Source organism: Fringilla coelebs (genome assembly GCF_963513975.1).
Source record: "Fringilla coelebs genome assembly, chromosome: 3".
Taxonomy (NCBI): Eukaryota; Metazoa; Chordata; class Aves; order Passeriformes; family Fringillidae; genus Fringilla; species Fringilla coelebs.
In genome coordinates, this window is record NC_140030.1 from 44,476,264 (window position 1) to 44,504,215 (window position 27,952).

The 27,952-nt window shown below is 39.1% G+C and overlaps 1 protein-coding gene across 1 annotated transcript in view; it reads left to right on the forward strand.

Annotated features, from left to right (window-relative positions):
• Positions 1-14,226: 14,226 nt before the first annotated feature.
• Positions 14,227-27,952, forward strand: part of CRYBG1 (crystallin beta-gamma domain containing 1) — a gene marked incomplete at its 5' end in the record, with an annotated part of 63,176 nt that continues 49,450 nt past the window's right edge. The window contains one exon of the mRNA XM_084203572.1: positions 14,227-14,262. Within this exon, the coding sequence (XP_084059698.1) occupies positions 14,227-14,262 (36 nt within the window). The remainder of the gene's footprint in view (positions 14,263-27,952) is intronic.

Sequence of the window (27,952 nt, forward strand, 5' to 3'; positions counted from 1 at the left end):
TTTCAAAAGTGTTTTACTTCTTCCACTCTGATTTCTTTGTGTCTCATATGCTGGAACAGTCTCATTATTTATATCTGCTCAATAATCTGTCCTAAAAGTGTTTATTTTGGTAAGTTTTGCACCCTTTTATGCTGCTCTACTGTCCTTTAATCTAGCCCAAATTACAATTTAATAATGAAGGTGAGGGTTGAGGATGACAGACAGTTCTAGTTCAAAAAGTTAGCTGTAAAATAAAACCCTTCAGTCCTCTTGCATCTTCTGGTGTTGCAGTGAAAAAAATTCTAAATTTTTCTGGGTTCAATCTGCCCAGACTTTCAAGGGCAACTCTGCTTTCATGTCCCTGTGAACAGAGTGCAGTGCAGAACTGCTGCTGCATGCAGCCTACAAAGCCAAGGGGAACTGAGGCTTTTCTTTAATGAAAACTATGTGCCTTTTTACTAGGGATGAGAGGAGCCTTTTAACAGAAGTAGTTTAGTAACTGCCTGATGAAGTTTCTATAGCAAAACTGACTTTTTAGCCAACTCTTTGAGTATTTGCCTACTATAGCACTGAAAAAGAATTACTAAGGGCATAGAACCAAGCAAAATAAAATGAGAGTATAACATAAGCAGTTTGGTTTGCCCCTTCTTGTATTTATCTTCTAGAGGGTTTCCATCTTTTCTTCACTACAACTGTTTTTATTAATTTGTTTTGTGCCAATTAACAGAGGGAGGCATTTGGCTATACCAGCTATACCTTAGCTGGAAATTTCATTTTAACCTATTTTGTGAGTTCTGATCAATACTGGGAGGATAAAAATGGATTTGGGGTAATATTTACATTATACAGACTTACGTGGTAAGAAAATAAACTTTCAATGAACGAGCTGGTTTCGCACCCATAGGGAGATGGGTGTGTAAAATAAAGGTTGTTAATTCTAGATTTTTGTGCTGAAATTTGTAAAGCTTGAGTCATGTTTATTGCTTCCATTTTCACTATTCTTCGGACACATCCCTAAGGAAGAGGAGTATTGGGAATAGTTGTGAAAGTTATTTTGAGCAACAGAACTTACTGCATTGCCTGAGGAGGATATGGGGTCTTGCTTCCAGGTACAGCCATTGCTGTTCTGAAGTTCCTAAAAATGTTATTGCATGTTTTAATTTGTGAGAGCTGAGTTATTAAAATTATGTTGAACTAGCTCTCATTAGGGAAACCAAGACTTCAGTGTCCTCTTGTTTCTGTAGCTCCTGGTTTTTTTTTCCTGTTAATTAATGGAAACATTAATAGAAAATGGTGAGTTTCATTTACTTTTTTTATGTTAAAGACTTGCAATTAACAGACATACAGACCAGGCTACAGTGCTGCCTTCTGATGGAAACAGATCAGCTGATGTCTTTCAGTAAGTCCATTTCTTTACAATGCTTCTGCAAAACTGTGCCATTTTATTTTTACGTCTATAATTTACTATTTTATAACATTTAAACTAATGAAATTCTCTATCTCAAAACTAAATGTCGAATATTTAGGAATTATTTGTCATCCTTAGTTACCTCTTCCTGATCCTTGACTTCTTTGAAGTTGGTATTGTCACATTTGGAGGCAGAACCATGTACAGTTCTGCATTATGGGTAATGGATATCCCTTGGCAGAGATTTCAGGGTCTGTATCATTGCCAGAAGAAATTTTGCAGCCCGAAAGCTCTGCTGCCAGGTTTGACTGCATCTTCAAGTGTGCATTTACTGCACACAGCAGTGTAGAGAAGGCTTTTAGAATGCTTGAAGGTCTGGGTTTGCAGACTGGGTCCAGAGATTTTGAACTTGTCCCTTGTTTCACTGTGCATGTAATACAATGAAAACACGACAGCTTGCTTTCTTTTCCCTTGCATAACTGATTCTAGTAAGAGAGTCTTGATTACCTCAGTTGTTTACTCATGCTCCCTTTTGGAGATTACTTAGGGTTTTGGAAAGGAATCTGTGGCTCCTTTAGCTGTGAGAATATTGTTAAGAAAGGAGGGGTTTACATTATACTTTGAAAAATCACCAAGACAAAATACTTTGCTGTCTCAAACTGAGTATCAAAAATGTTTTTTCCCCCAGATCCTGAGGCTTTATCTGTGTGAGATTCTGATTTCTTGTCCCTTGTGAATGAGTTGCCCCATCTGGGTCACAATGATGAGATAAATGCCTTGTTAAACTGGTTCTAAACCTCAGAGGGTTGAAAGTAGGCAAATGCAGAAATTAAAATAGAAGGTTTTAGCAGGTAACTACAGAGTTGCAGGCAGATGACTCTGTAGTCAGCTATTGTAAATAGGACATCCTAAATGACTTAAGTCAGTCTTTGAACTGGCTCCAGAACGACTTGCATTTCATGTGTAAAGTCCAAGGCTCATAATACATTTGTACCACATGATGCTTTAGGATAAAGTTTACTGTGTGAACTGTTTTAAAATTAAAATGTGATTGAAATGGTAGTAGAATTATTTTTTCTGATTTGAGATGTTAACTTAATTACTCTTTGTACTCAACTGTCAATTAGACGTCTTGCATAAGACCCAGAGCCAAAGTGAGCTACTCAACCTACTAAGACACTGGGATGGTACAAACACCCTTGGCTCCAAAAGCACACCAGAAAACTTTGTGTGTGGAGCATTTGGGTTTTTGTTTGTTTTTAAATGGTCACGTGGACATTTTAAAACTTGAAGCTTGCAGCGGCTTGCACACGGAGAGCCCGTAAAGCGTCAGAATCCCTTGGATGGTATTCACACACACTGGAACAATGTGGTTTGTCACTGAGTGCTGCACTGAAGCAATTCATTTCTCGATGACAAAGAGCTGAAGCATGACATTTACTACAAGGAAAATTCCTTCCTTCAGTGAGCACCACAGAGGCTGCTCCTGCTCTGTACAGACCAGGTCAGGTACAAATAAGGATATGTGATGCTGTAGCTGCAGGCTATTAAGAGCGAGTTCACTCTCTTAAGTTTTTATTCTTAAATCAGCTTCAAACACTACCATAGTAATCTTAGAGTTTTATAGATGGCATCTTTAATCAAAGATAAGGGAGATGATATAAAAATTTGCTTGTCATATGGAGAGGGAGCTTTCATTAATTATAGCCTTGACCCAAACAGAAGAGTAGGTGTGGCTGAAAGTTAATGCTTGTGGTGGACAAATCAAACTTGTTTTCACACAGAAGTGCATGTGCATTGAGATTATCCACCTTTGCTCTGGCTGTTTGTTAAATCGAAGAGACAAGATAAACTTATTTCTTTTATAGAGGTGTGGCCACAGATCAGTGCTGGAGATAGAAATAGTTTGTTGTAACCAGCTTCCTCAAAGTTAAAACCTTATTTAGTTTTTTCTGAGGATTTTTGTTTACATGTAATGATTCTATTATAGGAGCACATTGTTTTTACTCATTGCAAAGTCTGTGCCTGCTTTGCTGTGCTCAGAAGTGCTTGGCAGGCTCCAGCTCAGACATTTAATATAATTAACATGAAGGTGTTTCCTGCTCAGGAGGTATTTAAGCATTCTAGGATGATCAAGCATTGAGGCTGGAAGATGAGCTGTTCAAAACCAATAGTTGAAGGCCTTGTAGATTAGTAATCCAGAAGAGAGCTGTTAATGAACAGAGTGGAAGCAACATTAAGTAAGTGTACTGAATTGTAACAAAATGTTCATCATTTTAAATAACAAAGCCTTACACAAAATTAACTGGGCTGTCAGTGTCCCAGTTAAAAAAATATTCTCCCTGGTTTGTCTGCACCTCCTTTCCCAGGAGCCTCCCATTTTCATTTTTCATTTCCCCCTCTCTTCTCTTCTTTGCATCCTTTTTTCCTCTCTCACTTTTGGTAGCTGTGGAAAGAGAAGGGGGTGAAACAGGAGTGGTAAATGGATTTGACAAGAGGCAAAAATACTGTCAGGAGACAACTCAGTCCTCAAAAGGTGAAGCAAAACAAACTCTGAAGGTGAAGCCCATGGTCTTCTGGCTCTGTAAAGATGCAGAGATGCAGGTAGGCTGCCTTCAGTGAGCTTGTATCCAGAAGGAATCCTGAATTCTGCTGCTATTTACTCGGTAAGCTAGTCCTTCTGAAGAAGCCAATATGACTTCAAAGAAGCACTTCGTAGTGTAAATCCATGTTATGATGCCTGTTTGAGCTGGCAGAAAGCCTGAACTCTGTGGAGGTATGTAGAAAACCCATCCACATCCATGTGTTTATTTTGATGTGTAACTTTTGACAATTTAAATAACTGTATTAATGGTATTTAAAGGAATGTGAGAATGAAGAGCTCCGATGATAATCGGCAGGGCTGTGGAATGTACTGTGAAATGGTTTCTTACATTGGTGCTGTGCTAGGGTTTGTGACAAAAATCACTTTCTATGATGCATCTGTGACTGCAATTTATATAAGTTTTGAGTTGCCTTTTCATCTTCTCTGTCGTTATCTTGTTGAAAGGTCTAATGCTTTTCAAGGCTTCCTTGAACAACTACTTCTTTTGGACACACGACTAGAAAAGTCATATGAAATATGAGAATAGATTTTTACAAGTTGTATCTAAAAAGATATCTGTGTTAAAGCATTTTTAAATTGTTTCATAAATGTAACTGTACATACACATAAAAGATGAAGGTTGTTTGCTCCAAGACATGGGAGTCATGGACCTGGCCCATTAAACACTCTCATAAATTGTGATTCAGTATTGTCGTCTCTTAAGAAATGATGCTTTGCTCAGATACTCCATATTGAAATATACATGGAATTTAAATGAAAGCAATTAATCTAGGATTTATATTGAAATCTCTGCAGATGTGTGCTTTCGGGCAAATGAGGAAATCCATTTTATTTTTTTTGCAATAAAATTATAATTACTTAAAGCCAGAAATAGTAAAGTCCATTATTAAGTCTGGAACCAACAAAATGTCTCACATTACACAAGCTGACTTATCTATTCTATGTTTTCCTGCTAGTTCTTACTGTATTTGTCATTTCAATTCAATTTTCCATTCCTACATCAAAAAGAAGTTGTTTAATAATTTTAGTAAATTGTTCTGCCTTTCTTCTTAAAGCTCAGTAAAATTTTAATGGCCAGTTTTCAAAGCTGAATTTACAAAGCTAAGTCTACATTCTTAATTGGTGCCTTTCTAGTGCCACTTTAAAAAAGAAAAATGATTGCTTTTTTCTGCAGCATGTTTGTAACCGTAGGTTGCCTAGGTATTTAGACTGTTGATATTCAGAAGTGACATAATAAACCTACATTAATGCAATTTGCAATCACAAATCTCCAGTGAATGTAAGCTGCCATGTTATTTTGCGAGCAAACGGTGGCTCGGTGCCTTGTTGCCAAAAGTCTGAGTTTCAATTGGGCTCAGCATAATTGATGCAAATGCTGAATGGCTGGTACCACACTAGATGCTTGTCTTTGTTCTAGACAGTGGGCTAATTTAGTTCATGAAATCAACTAATTTTAGGTGAGTTCCTTTGCTGAAATTGCAGGGTGTGGTTTATGAAGATTTTGATGCATAGATAAATGGATGAGTTTATGCAGCTCCAGCGAAACCTCACAAGTCCTGGTTGCATCTCGTTCATTCGGCCCTTTCTTCATTCTCAGGCTGTGCTGCCAGGGCTCAGGGACCTGCACAGGGTCTCCACGCTGGCAGGAGAGGCTGGAGCAGGGGAGAGCAGTAGGCTGCTGAAAGGCCATGGAATCTTCTGGGATCTCGTGCTGAAGGGCCCTTCCTGTGAGCTGCAGTGCCCAGCCGCAGCCCGGAGCTGTGGTCGTTCATGTCCCTGTGACAAGTGTGTGCCCAGCACAGGACCTGGCTCTCAGGGGTGTGTAACAGTGCATCCCTCCCTCCCTGCTGCCTCTGTACCCGTCTTGCACAGACTTCCTGCCTTTGGACAGTGGGAACTTGAGAGGCTTATTTTGGTGTATGCAAACCTGTTTTATCCCTTCTTGTGGGCAGAAACATTCTTCCCAAGAATTAAAGACTTTTCTACTTGTTGCTGGAATTGAACTGTATTTAGACTTGTCCAGATGAATTGGACTTATTCTAAGTTCCACTTTGTTTCCACTAAAGTGGAACTTTAGTCCAAGGCAGATGAGTACATGCTCACAACAAACTTTAAAGGGCACAAACCTTGCTGACTTTTTTTCTACTATCACTTTGAACCACACTGCTTAAACTCACATAAAAGAGCAGGTGGGGAAATGCTGCAAGTGTGAGTCTGGATGTTCAAAAGCATTTTCATGTCGCTGGATTTGTAAACACACTTCTGTATCTCCCACTGTAGCTACAGAAAGTAGGAAAATGATGCAGTAACGTGATGTCTCTGTTCCTCAAGTCATGGTGAGTCAATATGAACAAAGGAAGACAAGCATCATGTGTTTAAAGAAATGAGTGATGCTGGCTTTTTGTCTCCTCAGTCAAACTGCTTCATCTGGTTCTTTGAGCTTCTTACTATATAAAATGAGATATTTACCTGTGTTAGGTAACTCAATGTGATGATTATTGTTTATACAATGCTTTAAACCTAGGCCAGAGTATAAATATCAAGATGAGCTTTTCACTCGTTGAGATAGTCCAGTGCAGCATAGTTACAATTGACCTAGGGGCAAGGATATTATTAGTTCATTGCCCACCAAAACTGGAATTTAACTTTTCTTGGGCTTGCTGGATGCTACTGTAATATTGGACATGATTTGTTTTATATTACTAAAAATAACAAATTTCATTATATATTTTCTCTGGCACAACTGTCAAAACAATTTCATAGGCTATCAAAAGTTGCCCATACTTACACATATTCAAGGACTCAGGTTTCCCCTGACAGGTTTCTCTGTACAGATTCATTTTTTCCCAAAATTGAGGAGTTGAAAAATTACAGCAGAAAATTCCAGGAATGTTTTACAAAGCCAGTTTTTAATAACCAGCTTCACCTGTCTCCCAGACATGGTTGTGTACATGAAGCCGATGTAATGTCAACACTTGGCTGTGGGAGGAATGGAGTGGTTATTGAAGGCATCATGGGTTGGTTGGGGCACACCTGGCATCTATGTAGAGTTGCCACCCAGTGGCTGGATGATAATAATGAGCTTTTCTGATTAATTAAAAAAAAAAGCCAAAAAAGGAAAAAAACTACTTAAAAGAGTACATCTTATATTAATATTGTACTTAGTTCTGGGAATTTTTTAAACATTGCTATCAGCACAGGGAGTTCTGTTTCACAAAAAGTAGTAACTGACAAAATTTCTTAATGGTCTTCAAATTACAGAATAAAAAAAGAGCTTCAGTAATTTGAATAGTCTCCAAGTGATGGAATGACAAAATGTATTCCTCCTTTGAAATGAGGTTTTAGTAAGTGGATCAGTACCTGTTCCAGTTATTTTGTACCAAACCAAACTTTTGTTTGTTGTTAAATTGTGATTTTTCCTATGCAAATGAGGGCTAGGAATACAGCTAGAGGGGAGGGATTGTTTGTGGTAGGTATTAGCTGAAGTTTATGATGTATCTTCTCATAGGAGCATCAATACAGAATGATAATAACCTGGTTTTTAGATATAAAAAATGAGTTGCTGTGAAGATACTTGAAATACAAAGATACTTAAGACAGCAGGATACAAAATTAATTCTATTACATTAATTCCATAGTTGAGAATATCAGGAGGCAAAATAGTGAAAGGGTGAATGAGCATCTGGCACAAGCCTGGTATAGATAAAACTCTATGCTCCTATTAATGAATATTTTAACTGGTTATATAATGGCAGGGTTTCTGGGCAGCGAACTCCATCATTCATTAAATTTCCAGATTATCTAGTAGATAACCTTATAATTCAACTTTGTAGTTGGATTTTATAATCCATCTTTCTGAAGTGTCTTTACTGGGTTTTTTTCCTAGTTAATAGAGGTGCTAAAAAAGTTCAAACATAATTAATAATTGCAGTAATTTCTATGACAGAGGGGCTTTTTGATTTTGTAAAATGGAAGATGATCAGTTGGAATAAGAAACCAGAAGCTGCTTGGATTGACTGTATTAAAGATTTGGCAGAGCAGCACTGTGTCTGTGTTAGCACTCCGAAAAACATGTTTTGAAGGCCTAATGACTGTAGAATTTCCAGCTGCATGCTGTTTGAAGTGCAGGAAAGCCAGAAGCTTGGAGCCATTTCATCTCATGATGAAGTTGCTCAGAGCTTCAACAAACTGCCAAATGCAAACAAATACATTTAATAACCTGAAATTAATATATTGTACTGGGAAGGCGGTAGAAAGAAAAAACAAATACATGTAGGAATGGAAGTGGACAACAAGTACGACAAGTTTGTGGTATGAGAGTGGCTCAGAAAAGCTCTGTGCAGTCTTTGTGTGAGCAAATGTATCGTGGAACAAAGCAACGAGGCAGCAGACCTGCTCTTCGTGGTTTTTTGTGCGAGTCGAGCAGGGACATTGCGTGCAGCTCTGGACACATCTTTGCTGGAGAGGTCTTGTCAGAAGGAAACAGAGAGGAGAACATGGGAATTCCTTTAGAGAACGGGAAGATGATGCTAAATAATGGTTGTGAGTGAGAGATACACCTGAAGCTTGCAAGTATTTAAATGGTGTGAATTTGCCAAACAAAGAAAGGAATGATTTAGGCTGAATTAGTGAGGCAGAGTGGAGTAACTATAACAAAGGGTACTTTTAGGTGAGGCATTAACCCTGTTATTAAGACATATGAGAAAACACCTTGAAGTAAGCCAGTAGGAATACTTCTGTGCTGACAAGATGTGACCTAAGGTACTTTAAACAGCCTTTTCTATCTCTAGGATCTAGAACAGTGGAGGCAGAAAGGTAAAACTCAATTCACCTGTGAATCTGAAGCCTGGCCATTAGATGGCAGGGTGATGGCACAAGAAGGTGTGTGCCTCCCCACCACTTCTCAGTGCCGTGCCCAAGGAGGAGCTCTGAGCCATTCATCAGTCCCAAGGCCTGGGAGAAGTTTGAAATGCTCAGTTTCCGTATAAAAATCTCACACACACATATACTGTCACTCCCACAACAGAAGGACATGCAGTACATGTCCCCCAAGCATATATCCGTTCAAAGACGTGTCTGCCCCAGATTTCCACCCCTTGAAACTCTGTCTGAGTAGGTAGGTGTGTGCAAGAGGTGTCCCAGTGTAGCAACCACTTTGTATAACAGAGCTGAAGTTGGCTCTTCTGTTCTATAACCGGGACACAGAAACGGGATTGCTGAGGCAGTGGGAAGAGGTGATATAGATGTGGTAAGTAGCTTGCTGCAGACTGCTCAGGGAGTCCACATACTGGTTCTGTGGAAAAGATGACAGAAAGAATAACAAGCAGTAGCTTTGTTTGGAAAACTTCAGCCCAGAGCAGGCTGTTTGAAATGCTCAAAATATATTAAGGCTGCAACGACAGCAACTCAAATAATGCACAATTAAAAAACCCTTGTTTAAAACAGTCTACACGGCTAAAGGATCTGCCCCAAGGAGCGATCCTTGTAGATGCATCCGCACCTCCTTCGCCTCTGGAGTGAACTGTTCGTGTTTGTGCCGCCTAACATTTGACCTGGGTCCGATGCCCCCATGGCTTTAAGATTGTAATTATATTTTTGTGGCTTCAGTTCAAAGTGTTTGAAGTAATGTGAAGGTTGCTTTGCTGCCTGCAAGACTGGTGTTTTCATAGCATTATGCCAAAAGTATGCTGCATGGTGTGGGGCACACAGAGGCTGTCTGAGGACAAGAGGCTGGTTGGGATGGTGGAGGGCAGGAGAAGCCACTATTGGTCTAGTCCTATCCTTGCTGTGACATCCTCAGGGCAGTCTGTCCACAGAGCTGGGAAAGCCTTGGCTTTTCCTCTGAGAGAAGCAGTCGGTCTCCTTCAGAAGAGAGTCCAGCACACGGTGCTGCATGTGTGGTACGGCTGACAAGGGCACCAGAAGCAGGGAATGAACCAGGGAGGTAAATTATTTGTCAGCATAGGTGCATCTGTCGTAGTCACTGAGGTGGTGGATGAACCAGGGAAATGCCCCTTACTGCTCTTCATATTGTTCTGTGTTTTGCAGTAAATCTTTAGTCAGTCATTTTGCTGATCAAATTGATATTTGCTGCTCCCAGGGAAAAATTCTAGTCCTGATATGGTGTGGGAGGGGGAAGACTGGCTAGAGGATCTGAATAAACAAACAAAATATCTTTCCATTGTAATCAAGTTGCTCTTGCTCATGCATGCTCTCTCTTAAAAAATGATCTCATACTGTGTTGATTGAAAAGTGGGAATTAATAGGCAAGAACAATCTACTGGATACAGGCTGCAGAAAAACAGCAGATGGGAGATGGATTGCAGGACCAAATATAATGGATTATGAGGGAAGCCATGTCTGTAAAATTTATAAGGATGCTAGTTTAGTAAGCACTGTTAGGTTAAAGGGTATGGCAACCCACTCTCTTCGTTTTGTTAATGAGTTGTTTGTTCATTGCTCCTGCATTGTCTTTACGTATTTTTGTCTACAAGCTAGTTCCCTTCAAATTGTTTATAACTGTTATATTTCAGGTCAATATAATAAGATACTTAATAAGATAACATTGTGTTGCTTCTAAGGATTAAGGCATGGACAGGTAAGAGTGATGGGGCCAAACTGTGTGGTCTGAAGCATAAAGAGGACACTGCCAGGTCAGTTTCCATCTAGTGGTTTCCTTTTCCAGTCAGTAGTTCTGCTGTAAATCAGGTAAAGAGAAGATGTACATACCTACAGAACTTCTCCTTTTCATGCCTCATGCTCCCTCCAAAAGCTTGATAATTTCCAAGGCCTCTTTCTTGCTCTTCCTTTGTTTCACTTTAAAATTAGTTTTGTTACTGTAGCTTATAGCTGTGTGAAAGTATGTGTGCTGGTTTTGGTTGGCATAGAGTTAATTTTCTTCATGATAGCAGGGATGGGGGTATGGTTTGGATTTGTGCTGGAAACAGCAGAGGTAACGTGGGGCTGTTGTAGTTACTGCTGAGCAAAATGTCTGGGAGGGTTTCATAACATGCTCGGTGTGTTGCAAGCATCTTCTCCCCCCAAAGCCTCGGGGCTCTGAGCAAGTGGGTATGGTTACACAAACATGCCTGGGTGAGAAAAGCAAGGGTGTGGGTTGACAGTGCCTCAGTTTCTCTGTGGGGCCTGTCCCCCCCCATCTGCCCTTGCCCCACAGTGAGTTTCTCTGCCCTGCATTGGGGTGGGCTGCTCTGCATCTGGGCTGGAAGGAGAGAATTTGGCTGGGCAGCTGGGGCAGAAGAGGTGCAGCCCTGTGCCCTCACACCCTGTCTTGCCCTCAGGAGCTTGTGTGCGTGCCCATGCCTTCGGGTGGGAAGCGTTCTGCAGCGTTTCCCTGGAAAACTGCCCAGTGCCATAAAGTAAAACTTGGAGGCTCTGGTGAGCTTAGCTCGTCAGCAGATTGTTGGGAGGATAGACTTCAAACTGTGAAGAAATTCAAAGAGCACCTTTTCTCACCTGTTTGGAAATCTGGAGCTGGCTGTTTTCCAGTGCAACATCTTTGGGTTGAAACCTCCCAGGCTGCTTCTGTCAGCTCTGGTTTTTGGTGTGAAATTGTATCCTTTAAAAAAAAAGGTGCCTGAAACAATCAGTGCTGCTTCACTGTATTCTGAAAGCAGCAGCTTTCTGGCTACCACCCTGCAGACATGCCAGCACCCTGAGGTCTAGTGGTGTCTCAGGGCCATCAGGAGTTGGGCACATAGGGCAAGGTGTGAGGATGTCCCCAAGGAGGCCCAGACTTCATTGGTGGAAGGGAGCCAGCAGGTACATCCCAGGTGGAAGTTGCTGGCTTGCCTGGGGACCAGCACAGCCCCCTTCTGCAGCAGGACAGAGGATATCCTGGTGAAATATCCTGTCTTCCTACCTAAGAAGTGTTTGCTTCCAGAGCTTCCTCTGGCATCCTTTTGGCATTTGGGACTAGTGATGTGTTATTTTCTGACACAGGTTCATTGTATATCAGTTGAGGTGCAGATGCTTGTCACCAGCCCAGCAGCACCATGGCAAATGGTGGCTTCTTGCAGAGTGTCAGTGTCACCTCAACAATTGACAGCTCTTCCATCCACTTCCCTTGGTGTGCCATTATTTTCCTCCTCCTCACCCTGACTTCTTCTCCAGACTTCAGCCAAACACCTTCCTGGTCTCCTGCTCCTATCATGTCACTTGTTCATTGCTCTGAGTGATGGGGTTGACAGCCCCCAGCCTACTGTTACTCCTTCAGCAGTATTGACCATAGACAGGGTAGGCAGGGTGCCACAGGATCTTTCAGCACTACCTGAGCAGCTTTTTAATGTGACTTTTGAATTTTCTCACATGCAATGTGTGTGGAACCACCCCAAAAGCAAGCTCTATCGGGGGAGGCAGAACATGAAAATCAAGATGGACAGCTCAAAGTCAGCTATGTCCTGGGGAAGGTAACCAGCTATTAAGAGTGATGCAGTTTCTTCCTTAGAAATAGGTAAATAAACAAAATAATTGCACATGTTTATTGGGATATGTGTTAAAATGTCAAAACATTTTCACCACAATTATGCAATAAACTGAACAACTTTATAAATATGCCTGAGGCTTTTCTGCTCACTTATTCACTCTTTGAAAACTCTATATGAAAGTCAGTTATAAAACTGAATTTGCAAATAAAGCTGTACAAACAGAGCTGGATTTGGGACAATATGATGAGTCTGGAAAAGAAGCCTGTGGGAAAAAGGTAGTTTTGTTCCAACCAAAATGGAAAATATGCATATTTTAAGGACAAAACAAAACAAGAACATTTTGAGATTTTTTTTTTTTTCTGTGAAAGCAAAATATTTGATGAGGGTATTTTTTCTGCCTAGAGATCTGTCAGTGTTTCAAACTGGGGTGAGTTCATTGGATGGCTGACGGTGAGGTGGTTTCTTGTGAGGCTCCACTTGCCCTGTGAAGAGAGGGTGGAGAATTGGGGCTTGTTCAGTTTTGGAGAGGAGGTATTTCAGCTTTGGGTAATGAAGATGAACCCAGACTTTTCACAGTGGTGCACAGTGGGAAGACAAGACAACAGCAAAAAGTTGATGAAGGTGTGATTCAGATTAGATGTAAGAGAAAACATTTTCACTGTTGTCCAGAGAGGTTGTGATGTTTCTGCCCTTGCATATTTTCAAGGGTTGGTTGGCTAAAGCCCTCCACAACCTGGTGTGTTCCCATAGCTGACCCCGCTTCAGGCAGGACATGGGACCAGAGACCTGTTGGGGTCCCTTCCAACCTAAATTGTTCCATGATCCTATGAAAAATTCAGTCCAATTTTGAAATAAAAATATCAAAATACATACCATTAAAAAAAAGCTGCATTTTAACCAATTGTCAAATCATCTAAAGGACAAAAATACATAAACGGTTATATTTATCAACCTTATAATAAAACTATCTTCAGAAAATTCTGGATCCTTGGTACTTCAACTTTTCAGACAGTGAATTGGATGAGATTTTATAACTTGGTCAGTTTTTACTATTTTGTTTCTCTCTTGAGAGGAGACTGAGTGAACTTTTTTTTGCATTCAGAATTTGAAATTTGACACTGTGGAATAAACATAAGCAAAATTAGGTTTCTTAAGTTTTAGGACTGGCTTGCTTAAAATAAATGTATTGCTTTAAAGATTGTATACACTTCTATTGGGACAGCCTCTTCCCAATAAGTGACTCGTTCTGTGAATTCAACGGATCCTTTTCTGAGACAGCTTCCAGAAGGAAAGTGAACGGGACATGTGATGTAATGTGGAGCTATAAACTCCAAGTGTTGTAATCTGCTGTCTGAAGAGGTGGAGTGACAGGAGATAAGACGACTAATTTTTCTGCCTTGTGGCTCTGATGTGGTTACCCTGCTGAGTGCTGTATTAGGATTTTGGTTGTTTCATTATCAGGAAAAAGCTGACAAGTTAGTTTCAGAGAGCTAAAGCAGGTGGGATGAATTAGTGTCTAAGAAGAGGAGCAAGCAGTTTAGCTAAAATGAAGCAGTAAACTTTGCAAGTACCAGAAGCCTGGAACCACTGCAATGGGAGAAAACATCTAAGTGTTTTATCAGAAGTACAGCAAACACTGACTCGGACTTTTTTGTGCTAGGATGCATTAACTGAGCCATGTTTCCTCTCCTTGCAGGTACTATGATGTGTCGGGCAGACGCTGCACTGTTCAGGAGAACCAAACACCCTCAGTAATCTGCCCCCACTCTTACGCTCTCCCAGCGATATCAATGTCTACTGCCTCACTACCAGCAGCACTTAGAAAGGTAGGAGAAAACTAAGTATGTGTGTTTATATAAACGTAGATAAACACACCTACATATATCATGAAGATGTCTGCTCTGAAAACAGAATTTAACACAAGGTGTAATTGTAATCTTCCTTTAAAAGACCTGTGTTTGAAGTACTGGAAAATGTTCAAATTAATAACATGTACGGAAATAAGGAAGGTACATAATGACTTTAGCTGGCGTGAAGAGACAAAAAAGAAAATGGCTCGAGGAGATCTTCCATATGCTCCCACAAACCATATGGCTTTTTCCTTTTGTTCATAAAAAATATATAAGCCAAAATAATAAAGGAACAACACCTACATTTCTGCAGTTCCCCACTTACCTCGTACTGTTTTTCTCCCAAATTTGCCCTAAACCAGGACACTCGGTAAGTTCTTTTCACAGAGAAGGAGGAATGGCTACACGTTTGTTTCTAGTGTTCATTTAGCTCATGTAGTGTTACTCATTTGCTTGGCAGCAGTATTACTGCATGGAAGCAAGCTAGGGAAAATGCTAATTACTCCTGTTCTAATGTGAGAACTTAATTTCAGATTGCAGACGAAGTTGTGCAATGCCATTCTTGTCTTTATTGTAATATTTCCATGGAGAGAGAAATACCATTTTTCCACATTAACAAAAGTACTCAGCAGGCCAGTAATTGAAAAAGTTTCTTTCTTCTTGGTTGTGGAACTAATATTCATCTGAATATATTTGATGAAGGCTTAAAATATTCTGTCTTTAAAACAAACACATTTATTTTTCAGTCTTCTCAAGCCAGAAAGTCTCATCTACTAACTTCTGCATTTGGAAAAGACTCATTGGTCTTGAGCTGAATACACAAACAATACAAACCCCAAATATCCCTTTTGGTCTCATTCAGGATTTTAGTTTTATTGGTACTGTTGGAACATCCTACAAAAAGGTCTCAGTTGTTCACAAAACAGCAAAATGGCACATTTACTGTGCTGGGATGACATTCCATTGTAGCAGAGCTAGCTGTGAAATTGGATTTCCAACAGAAAAAATTGCTGTCTTGTATATTAGCTTCTCCCAGGCAGTTCTAGAAAAGCAAGTAGATGTTTTATATTTTTCAGTGGAAAGTATAGGAGGCTTCAGCTGTTGCTTAGAAAGCTCTGAGCTGGCATTTAGTTCTTCTTCTGGAAAAATTTGTTCATACTTACAGCTAAATTAAACTGTTAGGGTGTCATTTCTCTAACCTGGAATCAATCCATTTTTACTAAGAACATTTAAAACCTTTTAAATGAAGCTTCTGAAAGTGAGTGAGACTAGGCCACATAATTTTATACTTTGATGTATAATGCAAAAGCCTGATTGTTAGATAAATTATAAAAATCAAGGAAATCGCCTGGGGTGTGTGTGTGTGTGTGTGAATTCAGCAGTTTCTATTGTATTGGGATAATCTCCTAATGTGTGTAATAACACAGTCACCTGCTGATGACAGATGGTTTATGGGGATAGGGATTTAAGGAAGCCCTGCCTTCCCTCGGCATTTCTTGTGGGAGAGTGGTAGAAAACGGTGGATTAGAAAACATAAGCTGTTTGCATCAGGCTCTCTGTTGCTGTGCTTTCTATGGAAATCTGTTCATAAGCCTTTCAAAGGTAAATGTACTGAGTAGAGTCTTGCAGAATAATGTACCCAGACTAATTTGTTTTATCCTCTGTTTTTGCTTAATTCATATTATTCCCTTTACCTTGGGTAATTAAGAACTGACTCCAGCAATGACTAAGACAAGCTCTCCTACATTCTTTTGTTAATTAAACAGTCTTCCTACAAAATCTTGCTTATCAGTCTTTGGACCTCATAAAATTTAGGGTTCGTTTTCTGGGGAGAAAAAAAGTACTTCGATTTTGCTTCTTTCCTTTTTTATGGTAGTGACTATTAAATGATGGTGTTCACTTTCACCTGGATTGCCTTTCACTCTCAGCTAGTTTGTGCCCTACTAGTCAGCAGAAGACCTAAAATAGCCACTCCCTTAATGGTTTTCTTTACCTTCTAAAGAAAAAGCTGTCCCCAGCGTATTCCAAGAACTTGTTGGACTGTCTCCTTCTTGTATTTATATTTCAACAGAAAAAAAATTAATTTCAAGAAGTAATTAAAGCCATCCACTTCTGTCCTTTTGGATGCTTCCCATGTGTGATCAAAAAACATGACTTCTCTCCACCCAAAAAGCTAGTCTATAATAAACTTCTATCTTAGTGTACCCTGGTTTTCCCTTTTCATCTTCTTCATCTTCTTGTTAAACAATCTTCCAGGATTGTTTAACAAATCTTCATCTTGCCTCTTCCTGTACTTCACAGCAACTGTTCTTGATGTAGTAACTTTGTTTCTTTTTGTTTGACTTCCATAGTGATAGTAAAATAGCAGGATATTAAAATATGTTTAAGACTACTTGCTTGATAGAATTACTCAATGAGTAAATGTTGTGTTCCCCAAATCATAAGGCAAAAATACTTCTTTTCACTACATCATTTTCTTAGGAAAAGAGAGGCCTCCTTCTGTAACAGTATTTCTTTCTCATCAAATACTTCTGGTGTTGATTCAGATGTGCTTCTGGTTCTGTACAGATTTCCACTTTCTTTCCCTTTGCAAGGCCTTCTGGAATCTATAATTTTGTTTATTGTAAGCTTCTGATGGAACAGTACAACCAAAAATATCAGAACAACCAAAAATAATTATATAACAATGAAAGAGAGATTTCAGAGTGCTCCTATAAAAATACAAATTACATATATTTATTAAGTCACTGGAGGTAACTGGATGCATGAGAAATTAAAAATCATACAAATTTGAGTATATGTTTCATTTTTGGTTTTGATCCCCTCACAGGCCATTCACTTAAAAGTTGTACTCAATTATCCTTGAGTCCCTTCTAACTCAGAATATTCTGTGATTCTGTGTGATTCTTGACTTTCTGGTCCTGTGCTATTTAATGTACAAAACATTTGTTTCATGAAATTGAAGATTAGCTTCTTTCTTCTGGTATTGTGGCAGACATTTGATAACACATTATTAAATATTAAAAATCCCTCAGAAATAATTTCTAGATGTCAGATCCACAAAAATATGGTATTTCTAGATTCTAAACCTCAGCTTATTCCTTTTCCCTAATAATGCATTACATCACTGGTTACATTTTCCAGTTTCACTAACTGAAGCTAAATAGCAGCATTTGGTATCCTTGAGTTTGTTTGCAAGTGAAGGGAGAATGGCTTTCTTAGATTCCTGTTTATATCTACAATGTCTGTGTGGATTCACATTGGGGATTGCTTGCACTGTCATATAGCCTGCACTGCATGAAGTAGATCGCTGTGGCCATGATTTTATTATCTGGTTTTTATATCTTTTAGACCTTACTAATAAAAGAATGTGGCCAGTGTTCTCCCTATGAATGAAGAAACAACTTCCTGAATGTTTGACTCATTTAATTCTCCTTGGATAAATAATAATTCAATTTGAGAACCAAATCATGGATGAAATGTGTGTTTTGCAGTCCTGCAGCTTCAGCAGTGACAAAATACCAATACCAAGGGTGAAGGTCCTACCTGCGCTATGGCAAACTCAAATGACCTTAAATTATGTAGTTAAAGACAAACACGTGTTAAGCTGACAGGTTTCTGTATAGTTACACTGAAGGGCATTTATTCCCCTAGAGAACATTTTCAAATTTAGATTGGATTCTGCTGATAGTAAAATGAGTGAATGGAAATAGAGTTTGCTTCATTATTTATATATTTCCTCTGCATTAGGAATAATGAACCCAAAAATCTAGACTTTAAAATCCCATGTGAGATACTTAGATTTCAACATCTTTTTTTCTAAGTCACATCTGTGTGCTCTAATGCTGTCTCTGCTCTTATATTCAGGTGTTGATTAGTCATATTTTCAGATTTATAACCGGGTACCTGTCCAAAGGTTTCTCAGGATTCTTCATCTAGATAAGAGTTCTCACACCTACTTGCTACCTGAGCACAGCCACTGCCTTTCACACAAAGATTCAGTTCCATGACATGAATATTCATTGAAGGAAACTGGGTGGAGTACTTCTAACACCCAGGTGTGGCTATGGAAGCCCATTTTGATTCTGTGTCAAATTACTGGATTAAATGAGTTTATTCTATCGCTGCCTTTGCCATATTCCTGAGACAGCAGATATGCAGATCCCTAATTCCTCCTGCTCTTTTAACTCATCTTTTAAGATGATAGTTCATCAAGGTCTAAGATATTTTCATGTTAGGACTCCTCATCTGCTTCTTTAATTTCTGTCTGCCTTGCTCAGAGAAATGTTAGCAAGGCTTTCAGCCTAGCTCATCATACTTCATTTTTTTACATTTTCTCAAGAAATAATAAAACTTAAAGGTCTGTTTGGGATCCATGGGGTTACTAAATTACCTCCCAAAGTTATGTTTAAATGGTAGGAACAAAGCATTTTATACTGTCAGTTGATTAACTTCCATACCAAGTAAGTGCAAAAGCAGGTGAGTCACTTACTAAAGTAACAGACAACAAAATTATCAGTTCATGGATAGGTGAGAGGAACCTGTCCACAGGAGAACAAGTAGTTGCCTTAAGGTTCACCCCAATTTTTAATAGATAGGGCCTTTCAGTGGTTAACCAATCTCCTCCCAGAATTTGAGACTGAAAGAAGAGAAGGCCTCCTTCTCCAGCTTGGAATCAGAAAGCTAAACAAAACCTGGTAGCCAAGGTCCTATGAAATGAGTTATGCAGGGGCTGACATCATATTTGCTGGTGCTGGTTTTCTCAAAGGAGAAAAAAACCCCACAATTTCAAGAGAACCTGCCTTGTGCAAAGATTGAAGGGAGAAAAGGAGGGGCAATTATATGACACTGTAGCATCTTTCTTTTGAGGTGAAGGGGAGTTAGAGGAAGGCAGTCACCTAAGAGAGGCCTAGGTGAATCAGGGAGCTGGGTTTCTCCTTGGTTTTGTTTTGTTTTCTTTTACAATCGAGATAGTTCCTCCCTCAGCTGTTTGGAATGGGTTATATCTTTCCAGATAATTAAATGTTGCAGCAGGACAAATTTTTATTGTATTACCTTGAAAAAGACAGGGGAAAAAAGCCTGCTCAGCGCTGTGCTGCATTCTGGATTCTTGCCAAAGTTTTTAGGTGTTTAACTACACTTATGCTCAATTTTTTTTTTCTCTCTTCTTTGGTGTAACTGTTGTGTTATAAAAATTACTGGTAAAATTACTGTTATTCCTTGTGTGGGAAATATGGCAAGGGCTACTCAGGATGGTTGTGCACCTCTCTGAGAGTGCGTGTTCTGTGCAGACAGGTCATTTGCTACCGAGTGGTGTTCCAGCCGCCAGCCTTCCCCACATTTCCCTGAAATAATGGTCGCACTTTCCACCTCCCTCCCAGGTTTAACCAGCTGATTCATTTTCCTTTTCTTTTTTCTTTCTTTTCTTCTTTTTCTTTTTTCTTTCTTTTCTTCTTTTTCTTTTTTTTCTATTAGGAATTCTCCCTTGCTAATGGACACATAGATTCAAAATCCCTTGATAATCCCAACACAAAGCTGACATTCACTTACTCCCTTTTCAGTTACTTATATTTGTGCTCACTCTGCTAGGGCTACTTTTTAATCATGTTGCTCCCCATTATCATCCCTGCAGAGGAAAGAGTAGCTTCCCATGTTTTAAATTTAAAGTATAACTTTTAAGTTCCTGATGTAGACAGGTCTGCTTGTGAGAGTTACCTACAGGTGATGTGCCTCTGGTTCGCTAATTTATGGGGAATCTGAATAAATACATTTCTTTCATTTAAATCAATCAAAAATACAGCAATAAATATTTTATAGGTTAAAACATGTGTAGTAATTTTATTTGTATTTTTATTTATAAACATATACAGATATGTATGGATGGGTATATATTTAAATGTAGATATGAACTGAAGGATTTTTGGAGGATATTATTCATAAGCCATGGCCTTGGGATTGCTGTTCTGATGTATTTGTATCCGTTGAAGAAAAGAGTATATAGATAGGATGGAAAAAAACCAGATGTGGTGAAGCATGGGTCACGTGAGAGTTCTTTGACAACACCCAGAACAGCTACATTATTCATGGTCTGTATGGCTTTTAATAGATGCTGTAGTGCTGACCAGCACAGTAATTTCTTATTGTCCTTTCAGCGCAATTTGTTCCTATTCTTGGGCTGCAACCATGATGTGATTTGGACAAGAAAGTGATGTTAATAGGAGAAGAACACTGAAGTCTTTACTTTGAAATTCATGGCGGGGGGGGGGGCGGGGAGTAATCAAATTCTCAAACCAAACCAGTTGAGTAGGGTGGAGAAATGTGGGAAGGGAAAAAGAATGCTTCATTTTGCCCTGGCCATGCCAGTATTTCTTATCGGGTTGGCAAAGTATTTATACACCTACCAAATACTTAATTTGCTCTGTCCCTTAAACTTTTAGAGTTTTTTAAGATGTTTAGCTCTGAGTCATGCTCTGAGATGATTAATATAGAAGTATTTTTTCAGATTTATTTAGTTGATTAGTGTGCAATTCATAATTAAAAACACAACATCACCATAAACATTAAGAAAAAACTGTAATTTAGAGAGTACTGAAATCATTATGGAAGCCAGGAAATGCAGAACTGGGACAGAATTTAAATGCTGACAATTTAAGTCACAGTGATGTCTCCCACAAACAGTTGGGTTCCAAGAAGCCACTGTATATTAATTTACTTGTCACTTGAGTGTTTGGTGAGTAGTGTCATAAACCAGTAAACTGAAATGGCTTAGCAAATGTTAAAACCCACAAAGCACAGGGGGAATAATTTGAATATAACTTCTATCAAAGCTTTTTCTGCAGAAAGTGTATTTAAGAGCATGATCTACAGGGACATAATGGCAGTCTTGACTATCATAAGTATATTTAACTGAAAAGGGTGCTCAGGATCGTGCAAACAAAGCAAAATTAACCCCAGCATGTCCAGATAATCCTTTTAATACCACCTGCCAGCAAGAGCCCACATGTAGGTGAGCTGCTCCTAAAGAACAGCACTAAGTAAGAGTGGAGGACTGAACTTTGCTTTTGTTAATTCTTTAAGTTTTAATAACACATGGTACTGTCCTTTAACATAGACCTTTCTCAACATTAATACTTAAAAATATAGAAGTAGCAGAGCCCTTATATTACTTTTAATACTGCACAGGTGCTGTTGTACCTGTAGGAATGCTGAATCAGGACCCTTGGGCAGCTAGCTGAAGTTGTAAGTCAGCAATTGGTGAGGCTTATTGCACTGATAGAACTTAGATACCATGTCTGATTTTATGGAAAATAATAAAGAGAAATGTGATAGGAATTTGTGTACATCAAGCCCATTTGCTTTTGGGCTGTGATAATTGCACATCCATTGCTTTACCTGTGTCTGCTCTTTGTTAAGGACTCGATAGGAGGAGGGAAGAGGGGACAAGAGGAAGGCCAGAGAGGAGAGATCAAAAAAATGGCACAAAAGCAAGCTAAAACCACAAATCAAGAACAATTAATTATTAATAGATTAAATTCACAGCAGAGAGTAAAGAAAGCTAACCCAAAAATTGAAGTAGGACTGTTCAGAAGATTGAATCATCAGTTTCTGTCTTTTAAATGCTTTCAGTTACATGATAAAAAGTTTGTGCTTTTCTAGGATTCTGTTGTAAGTCAGGTGTATTTTATGTCTCTGCTTAAAGAACTACAATTCTGATGTTTGCATCCCTAAAAGATTAAGTGATTTGTAGTAGAATTGCCTCTCTAACACTATTGATCTGAGACACATGACAGAATTAAGGATTCCTTAGTTTAGAGTATCCATAATGATACAAACTTTTGGTCAAGCATCATTCTGCCCAGGTTTCCTAGGACACAGCAAGCATTCATAACACTGCAGCAAAGGCGCTCTGGATACAAAGATATGATTCTTTAACAGAAGAAGATGACAGGTGTCCTCAACTCAGCCATGTTTCCTAATTGTGAAGACAGAAGAATCAAGCAACTAGTTATACATGCAGTGTCATACTCACTGTGTAGGCAGAGAACCAAAATTCTGAGAAGTCAAGATGTCAAAAAGCTGGGCATCAGGTCCACTAGAAAACTATCTGATTATTGGGATTTGGCTTTAGCCTGCTGAAGACATGCTCATCCTTTTGTCTTCCAGAAAGTCTGGAAATCTATGGCTAATTACAGCACAAGAAGGGTTCTCAGCTATCCATGACAAAAGCTCTCTGAGTATTGCTCAACAAAATTACTTCTCTGCTTAATAAAATACTGTGCTGCTGACTAGACTGATGGCATCATGGCAATTTCCTTGTCGGTTAAATTTTTTTCCATATTCCCAGCTCATTATTCCTCTTATCCCCATTTGAACCACAAATTCACTTCAATATTAACTTACAAAGGTTTTCATTTTGCTGTTTCCAACATGGCTAAGACACCAACTCTCTTATTTCCTAAAAATAGCATCTAGGTTAGGTGATCTCACATTTTTATGGCTGGCTCAGAGAGACCTTGAAAACATCTCTAATGTTTCTGCTGCTTTTTGGTGAGATTAATAGGAGAGCATCTAAGCTGTGGTTGATTGTAGGTGTACAGGACTACAGCTGACAATGAACGTGGGCCTTAGAGAAGGGGAAAACACAGGAGGGAAGATGGCATGGAGTTATGTATCATTTTCATAGGAGGAACATAGGTCCTGGAATACTGGTGCAAGAGGAATCTATGTTGTAGTCTCATACTTTGGCATTCAAGATGGCAGTGGATATACTGAGTCAAGAAGGCTCCCTTCACCCCTTTAGAATATATTTGAAGGTGGGGATACCGGTAAATTTTTACTCTGATAGACATCTTTCAAGTACTCACAAAGTTTATTGAGGAGATTGTTGGGGTTTTATATATACAATTAAAAACACCCAAACAAACTTGAACTTGTATCAGACAACTTGCATGTAACTTGGCTGGCAACTTAGGACATCTGTCACTTGGACAATTGTCCTTCCAAGCAATTAAATACATTCACCTTGATGCAGGTGAAGTATAAAAAGGTTATGTTCAACTCTACATTGGATCTGAATCCTGAATAGTATTCATATTCAGCCCTGTTTGGAATTGAATTTCATCTGAGGTATTGCACGCTTCATGTAATATTGTGAACAAATTTAGTGGAAGCAGCGGATGAAAATGTGTTTCTTTTAGAGAGGAATAATGATGGCCTAAAGTCATGTGAGCAGTTGTCCTGGAATGTGATAGTGCTGAGGTCTTCAGGGCTGGGCTGCTGAATAAACTACAGTCTCCCAAGCAGGGACAAAATAAAAGGTCTATCAAACCAGCACATATCTGCGCTTTGCACGAGTGAGATAATGTGGACAGCCACATACTCAGTGTGGTATTGCCCAGGGAAGGCAATGAACCCTTCATGCATTGCAAATTATTTAGGAGGTCTGTCATCAATGATCAAGCATTGATGGTACAAAATGACTGTGGTAATGGTGACATGGGAGTGTGCACCAGGCAGTCTGGTATTATCGGTGACCATCCTTTATCTGCCCCACCTCTGTGTATCATCGTGCCAGACACGCAGCTACATAGCATTTCAACATTTCACAGGTGTTACTTACGCTAGTATGTAACTTTTCCTTAGGATGACAGCCGACATTTACTGCTTTCTTCCCAAGGGTATACTCCTCCCTTCTCTTTCCCTTGGTGAGTACAGTCCCGTGAAGTTGCTCTTTGAATCACCAGGGATTTGTTTCTGGCTTCCGTGCTGGGCTGCTGTGCAGTGATCTGCAGTCTGGAGAGCTGAGGACTTGTCCTGCATCGTGCTTTTCTTGTACCATTTCCACACTTGTGCAATGTGTTGGAATGGTTTTCAGGACCTTGGCAGCTAGCTCTGCTCTCTCCTTGGGTGTGGCCCTCTTTCCATTTTGCCATGCTACGTGACCAGGTGGCTCACAGTACGCCTGAGCACCCTCAGATCTGAGGAGGTTGCGACACACAGCTTTTGCTAATAGTCCATTCCTCCTGACCAGGCTTTTGCCACTTTTTAAGCTATATGAGGTGTGTGACAATTAGGAATGCGTGTATGCATACATATATGTGTAATTTATTGCTCTGTAGTGCCAGCTGCAGTGTAATAAGGGGTTTGAAGAGGGTAGTCATGAAAAACTTCATCTTTCTGGTTTTATTGGCTCAAGAACTGAATTAGAGTGAATAAGCTGGAATGCTTCTTCACTTACCTCTTTAAAACAAGCACTTGACCTGCCATGGCTCAAGATCTGCAAAAGCAAAGCATGACCCACTTAAAAAACCAAATGCCTAAACTAATGTTTCAATAAGATTTAAAGATTGTTAAAGAAATCTACCATTCCTTCAAACTAGTATTGTTCATATAATTTTCAAAATCACAGGGGGGTAACATTTCACCAGATAAGTTTTCAGTTTGTTGTGGTTACAAATAATGTCCAAAGATTTAAATAGAATGTAATGTTTTCTACTACAGACTTTGTTTTTTATGATGAAGTTTGACATCTTAATTTCCTCTGAATCATATCTTATGACATGTAAATGAAAATTTATCTTCTTTTCCTCTCCTGTCTTTACAATTCTCCTCTCCCTTTTTTTTTTTTTGTTCTTTTCCTTTTACCATTTTGCTTTCTAGGGTATATTTGCTTATTTGCTGAAAAAAAAGAGAATAGTTGTCTCAGAAGAAAACAGAGATTAAAAAGTTTAGCTTTTGAAAAGTCTGAAAAATCTGACAAAGTATGTGAAAAATCTGACAAAGTATGCCATAAATGTTTAGCAACCAGAGTTCAGATAAAAAGAACACGAAGATCTGTTTAGTTTTTTTATGTTTCCTCTGGAGAAATTTGTGATTTTAAAAGGCTCATCAGAGGTAATTCTGGATATTTCCCCTCCCTCTTCTCTGGGGGAGTTTTGATGGTTTTTCTTCTGGAAACACATAGGGTATCTTTTTTTGTCTGGTGTGTCAGACAGTTTTTATTAGATAAATTTCTGACTCTTGGACCTGAAAAAGACTCCCACTTTCCAAACATGGGAGATGTGTAGACAGTTTGTGAGGGTTTTTTCCCAAGTGTCTGCCAAGCAAAAGAGAAGCTCCCCTTGGTTGTTGCTGGCTGCTGTTCAGAGCCTTGTGTAGAGCTGGGAAACTGAAAAGCTTTATAAGGTTCACCGTGTGGCCACCTGGGAAAGCCTGGGCTGCAGAAGAGAAAAATGATGGAGTCACCTACAGAGGAAAAGGGTAGGTAGGTAGGTAGGTAGAGAAAAACCCTACAGCGTAGGAGAGATTTTTATTCCCAGCCTTTCCCAACAGGTGCCAAGAAGGCGTGGGAGGGAAGTGGTAGATTAGGAACAGGGGAGAAGACTCATGCCTGCCTTCTGCATACAGGAAACACTTGTTGTCTACCAGGTTTTAATGGTCGACAGCCACCTCCCTCCTGCATTCCAAAGCACCAGCAAATAATGGAGTGAGTTTATGCAAAGGGGACTCCAGGAGTTGCTAATGGAGTGGTTTTGCTATCATTTATTTAGAAAGTATCTAAAATAGTTTGAGCCTAACATTAGAACTGTTGTAGCTAAAACTATGGTTAATCATGCTGCTTTTAAGGGTTAGCTTTAAAGTACCTTTGTCAAATCTGTTGTTCTACTAAGCCACAGATACCAAAGCCAATCGTGGAATATGTTGGATTGGCCTATATCCAAACTAACAACTTCAGAAATTCAAGTGCAGAATCAATAACTCTCTGTATTTCTTGACATTTCCTGGAAGTTTGGGTGTTTCTGGACTGCACAGTTTCAACTAGCTTCATCTAATTCCTTCTTGCATTATTGTTCATCCACAAAATACATTTTTAAAGGTAAGACATGATGTGGGTTTTTAAATACCAAATAGAAATTAGAAATTTCATCCAATTATCCACCAATAATAGTAGTGCAATTTTAATGCTGTTGTAGTTGTATCTCTTTAGTAGCTAACATTTACCAGTTGAAGTGCACAGTAGCATAATGCAGCATGACTGTAGTAATTAATCTGTAATAGCAGGAAAACATGTATGTCCCTTTTTTCTTCATAAGTAATAATGTATCTGTTTTCTAGACAGATGCAATGTTTATTTTAATGCTTTCTGCATTAATTAGTTCTGTTTGGAGCCTAAAATAAACACACCTCAGCATTTCATGAGAACATTTCCTCTTAGAAGTTTCTCTTGCTTAATGGAGAATATTGCGATATGGAAGTAATTGTGGAATTACAAGGAAAGAGTTGGAAGGACTATTCCACTTAATTTACATTTTTTCCCACAACACTATAGGGAACCAGTGGGTTTGGAGTCATTCCCATTTTCTTCATACTGGTTTCATAAAGTTTATTCTAACCAATATTGAGGCACTTCTCTGTAATAATTATTACAAGAAATAATTTTAATGAATTCTGGAAGCTGTAGGTATACACTGTTATTTGGAATAAATGCTAAGTTATAGTACTGTAATTCAGATGTAAAATGAGATATCCAGCTGATTTTTATGAAGTCAGGATAAGATATTTTAGTAATAGTAGTTCCTTGTGCTTAAAACTCTTCATTTGTAAATGATGGAAAATCTGTACATCAGAGAAGTTATCAAGGAGTGTAAACACTTTATACATTTCATAAAAGGGCTTTTTGAAGCTCACAGGGTGTCAAACCCAAATTTTCCAAAACAGCTGCTATGTTGGGCACCTCGATATTGGGGGGCTGACTTGAGACACATTTCAGTTGAAAGGTACCAAATGATACCCTGGTATGAGGCGTAATAGGATTTACATCACATGACTTTAATCTATTTAATGAGAGCTTCTGTGAAGAAGAGAGACTACATTAATTTCATATTTAAATACAGTTTGATTAAGTATTGTCATTTTTCATTCTGCTAAGAAGTTTTCAGAGTCAGAACCATACATTAATTTTTTCTGTCACAGGACCATCACATCAAGCCAGCATGTAAACATGTAGTTCACTTTGTTGTTTATGAAATTTGGCTTTGATCAAATTAGCAGTCCAATTTGCAGTTTGTTTACTGTCTTTATTCTTTCACATCTTAACGGCCTCACCTTAGTAACCAGTGCTCACAAGGATGGCTTTCTGCCTCTTGCCCGTGACAGCCTATATTCTACTGTGCCTGACCTGGGGAAAGTCCCCATGTTGCTAGCAAAAGGCTTTTAGTTTTCCATTTATAGCTTCAGACTATCTGCTACCCAAGAAAAAAATCTCTGGTTTTATGAATTTCAAATTACATCATGAGTTACTTTTAGGTATCTAGAGCTAGAGCTGCTGAAGGACACCTTGGTCCTTTAGTTAGTTTAACTAACTCCTGGGCATCTGTTCCCTAGACTCAATTAAAACTGCAGGTGAGACCTAGGTTTCCTACCTAGTACTGTGAGACAATCTATAACCTTCCTCTGCTGAGCCTTTACAGCCAGCTAAAAGGAAACACTGGGCACAGGAGTATATTAGAAATTCTGCCTTACTCTTGAGCTACATAGAATTATAAAATACCCTGAGTTGGAAGGGCAAACTCCAGCTCCTGGCCATGCACAGGACGGACACCGCAGGAGTCACACCATGTGCCCAAGAGCATTGTCCAAGCATTTCTTGAACCCTGTCAGGCTGGTG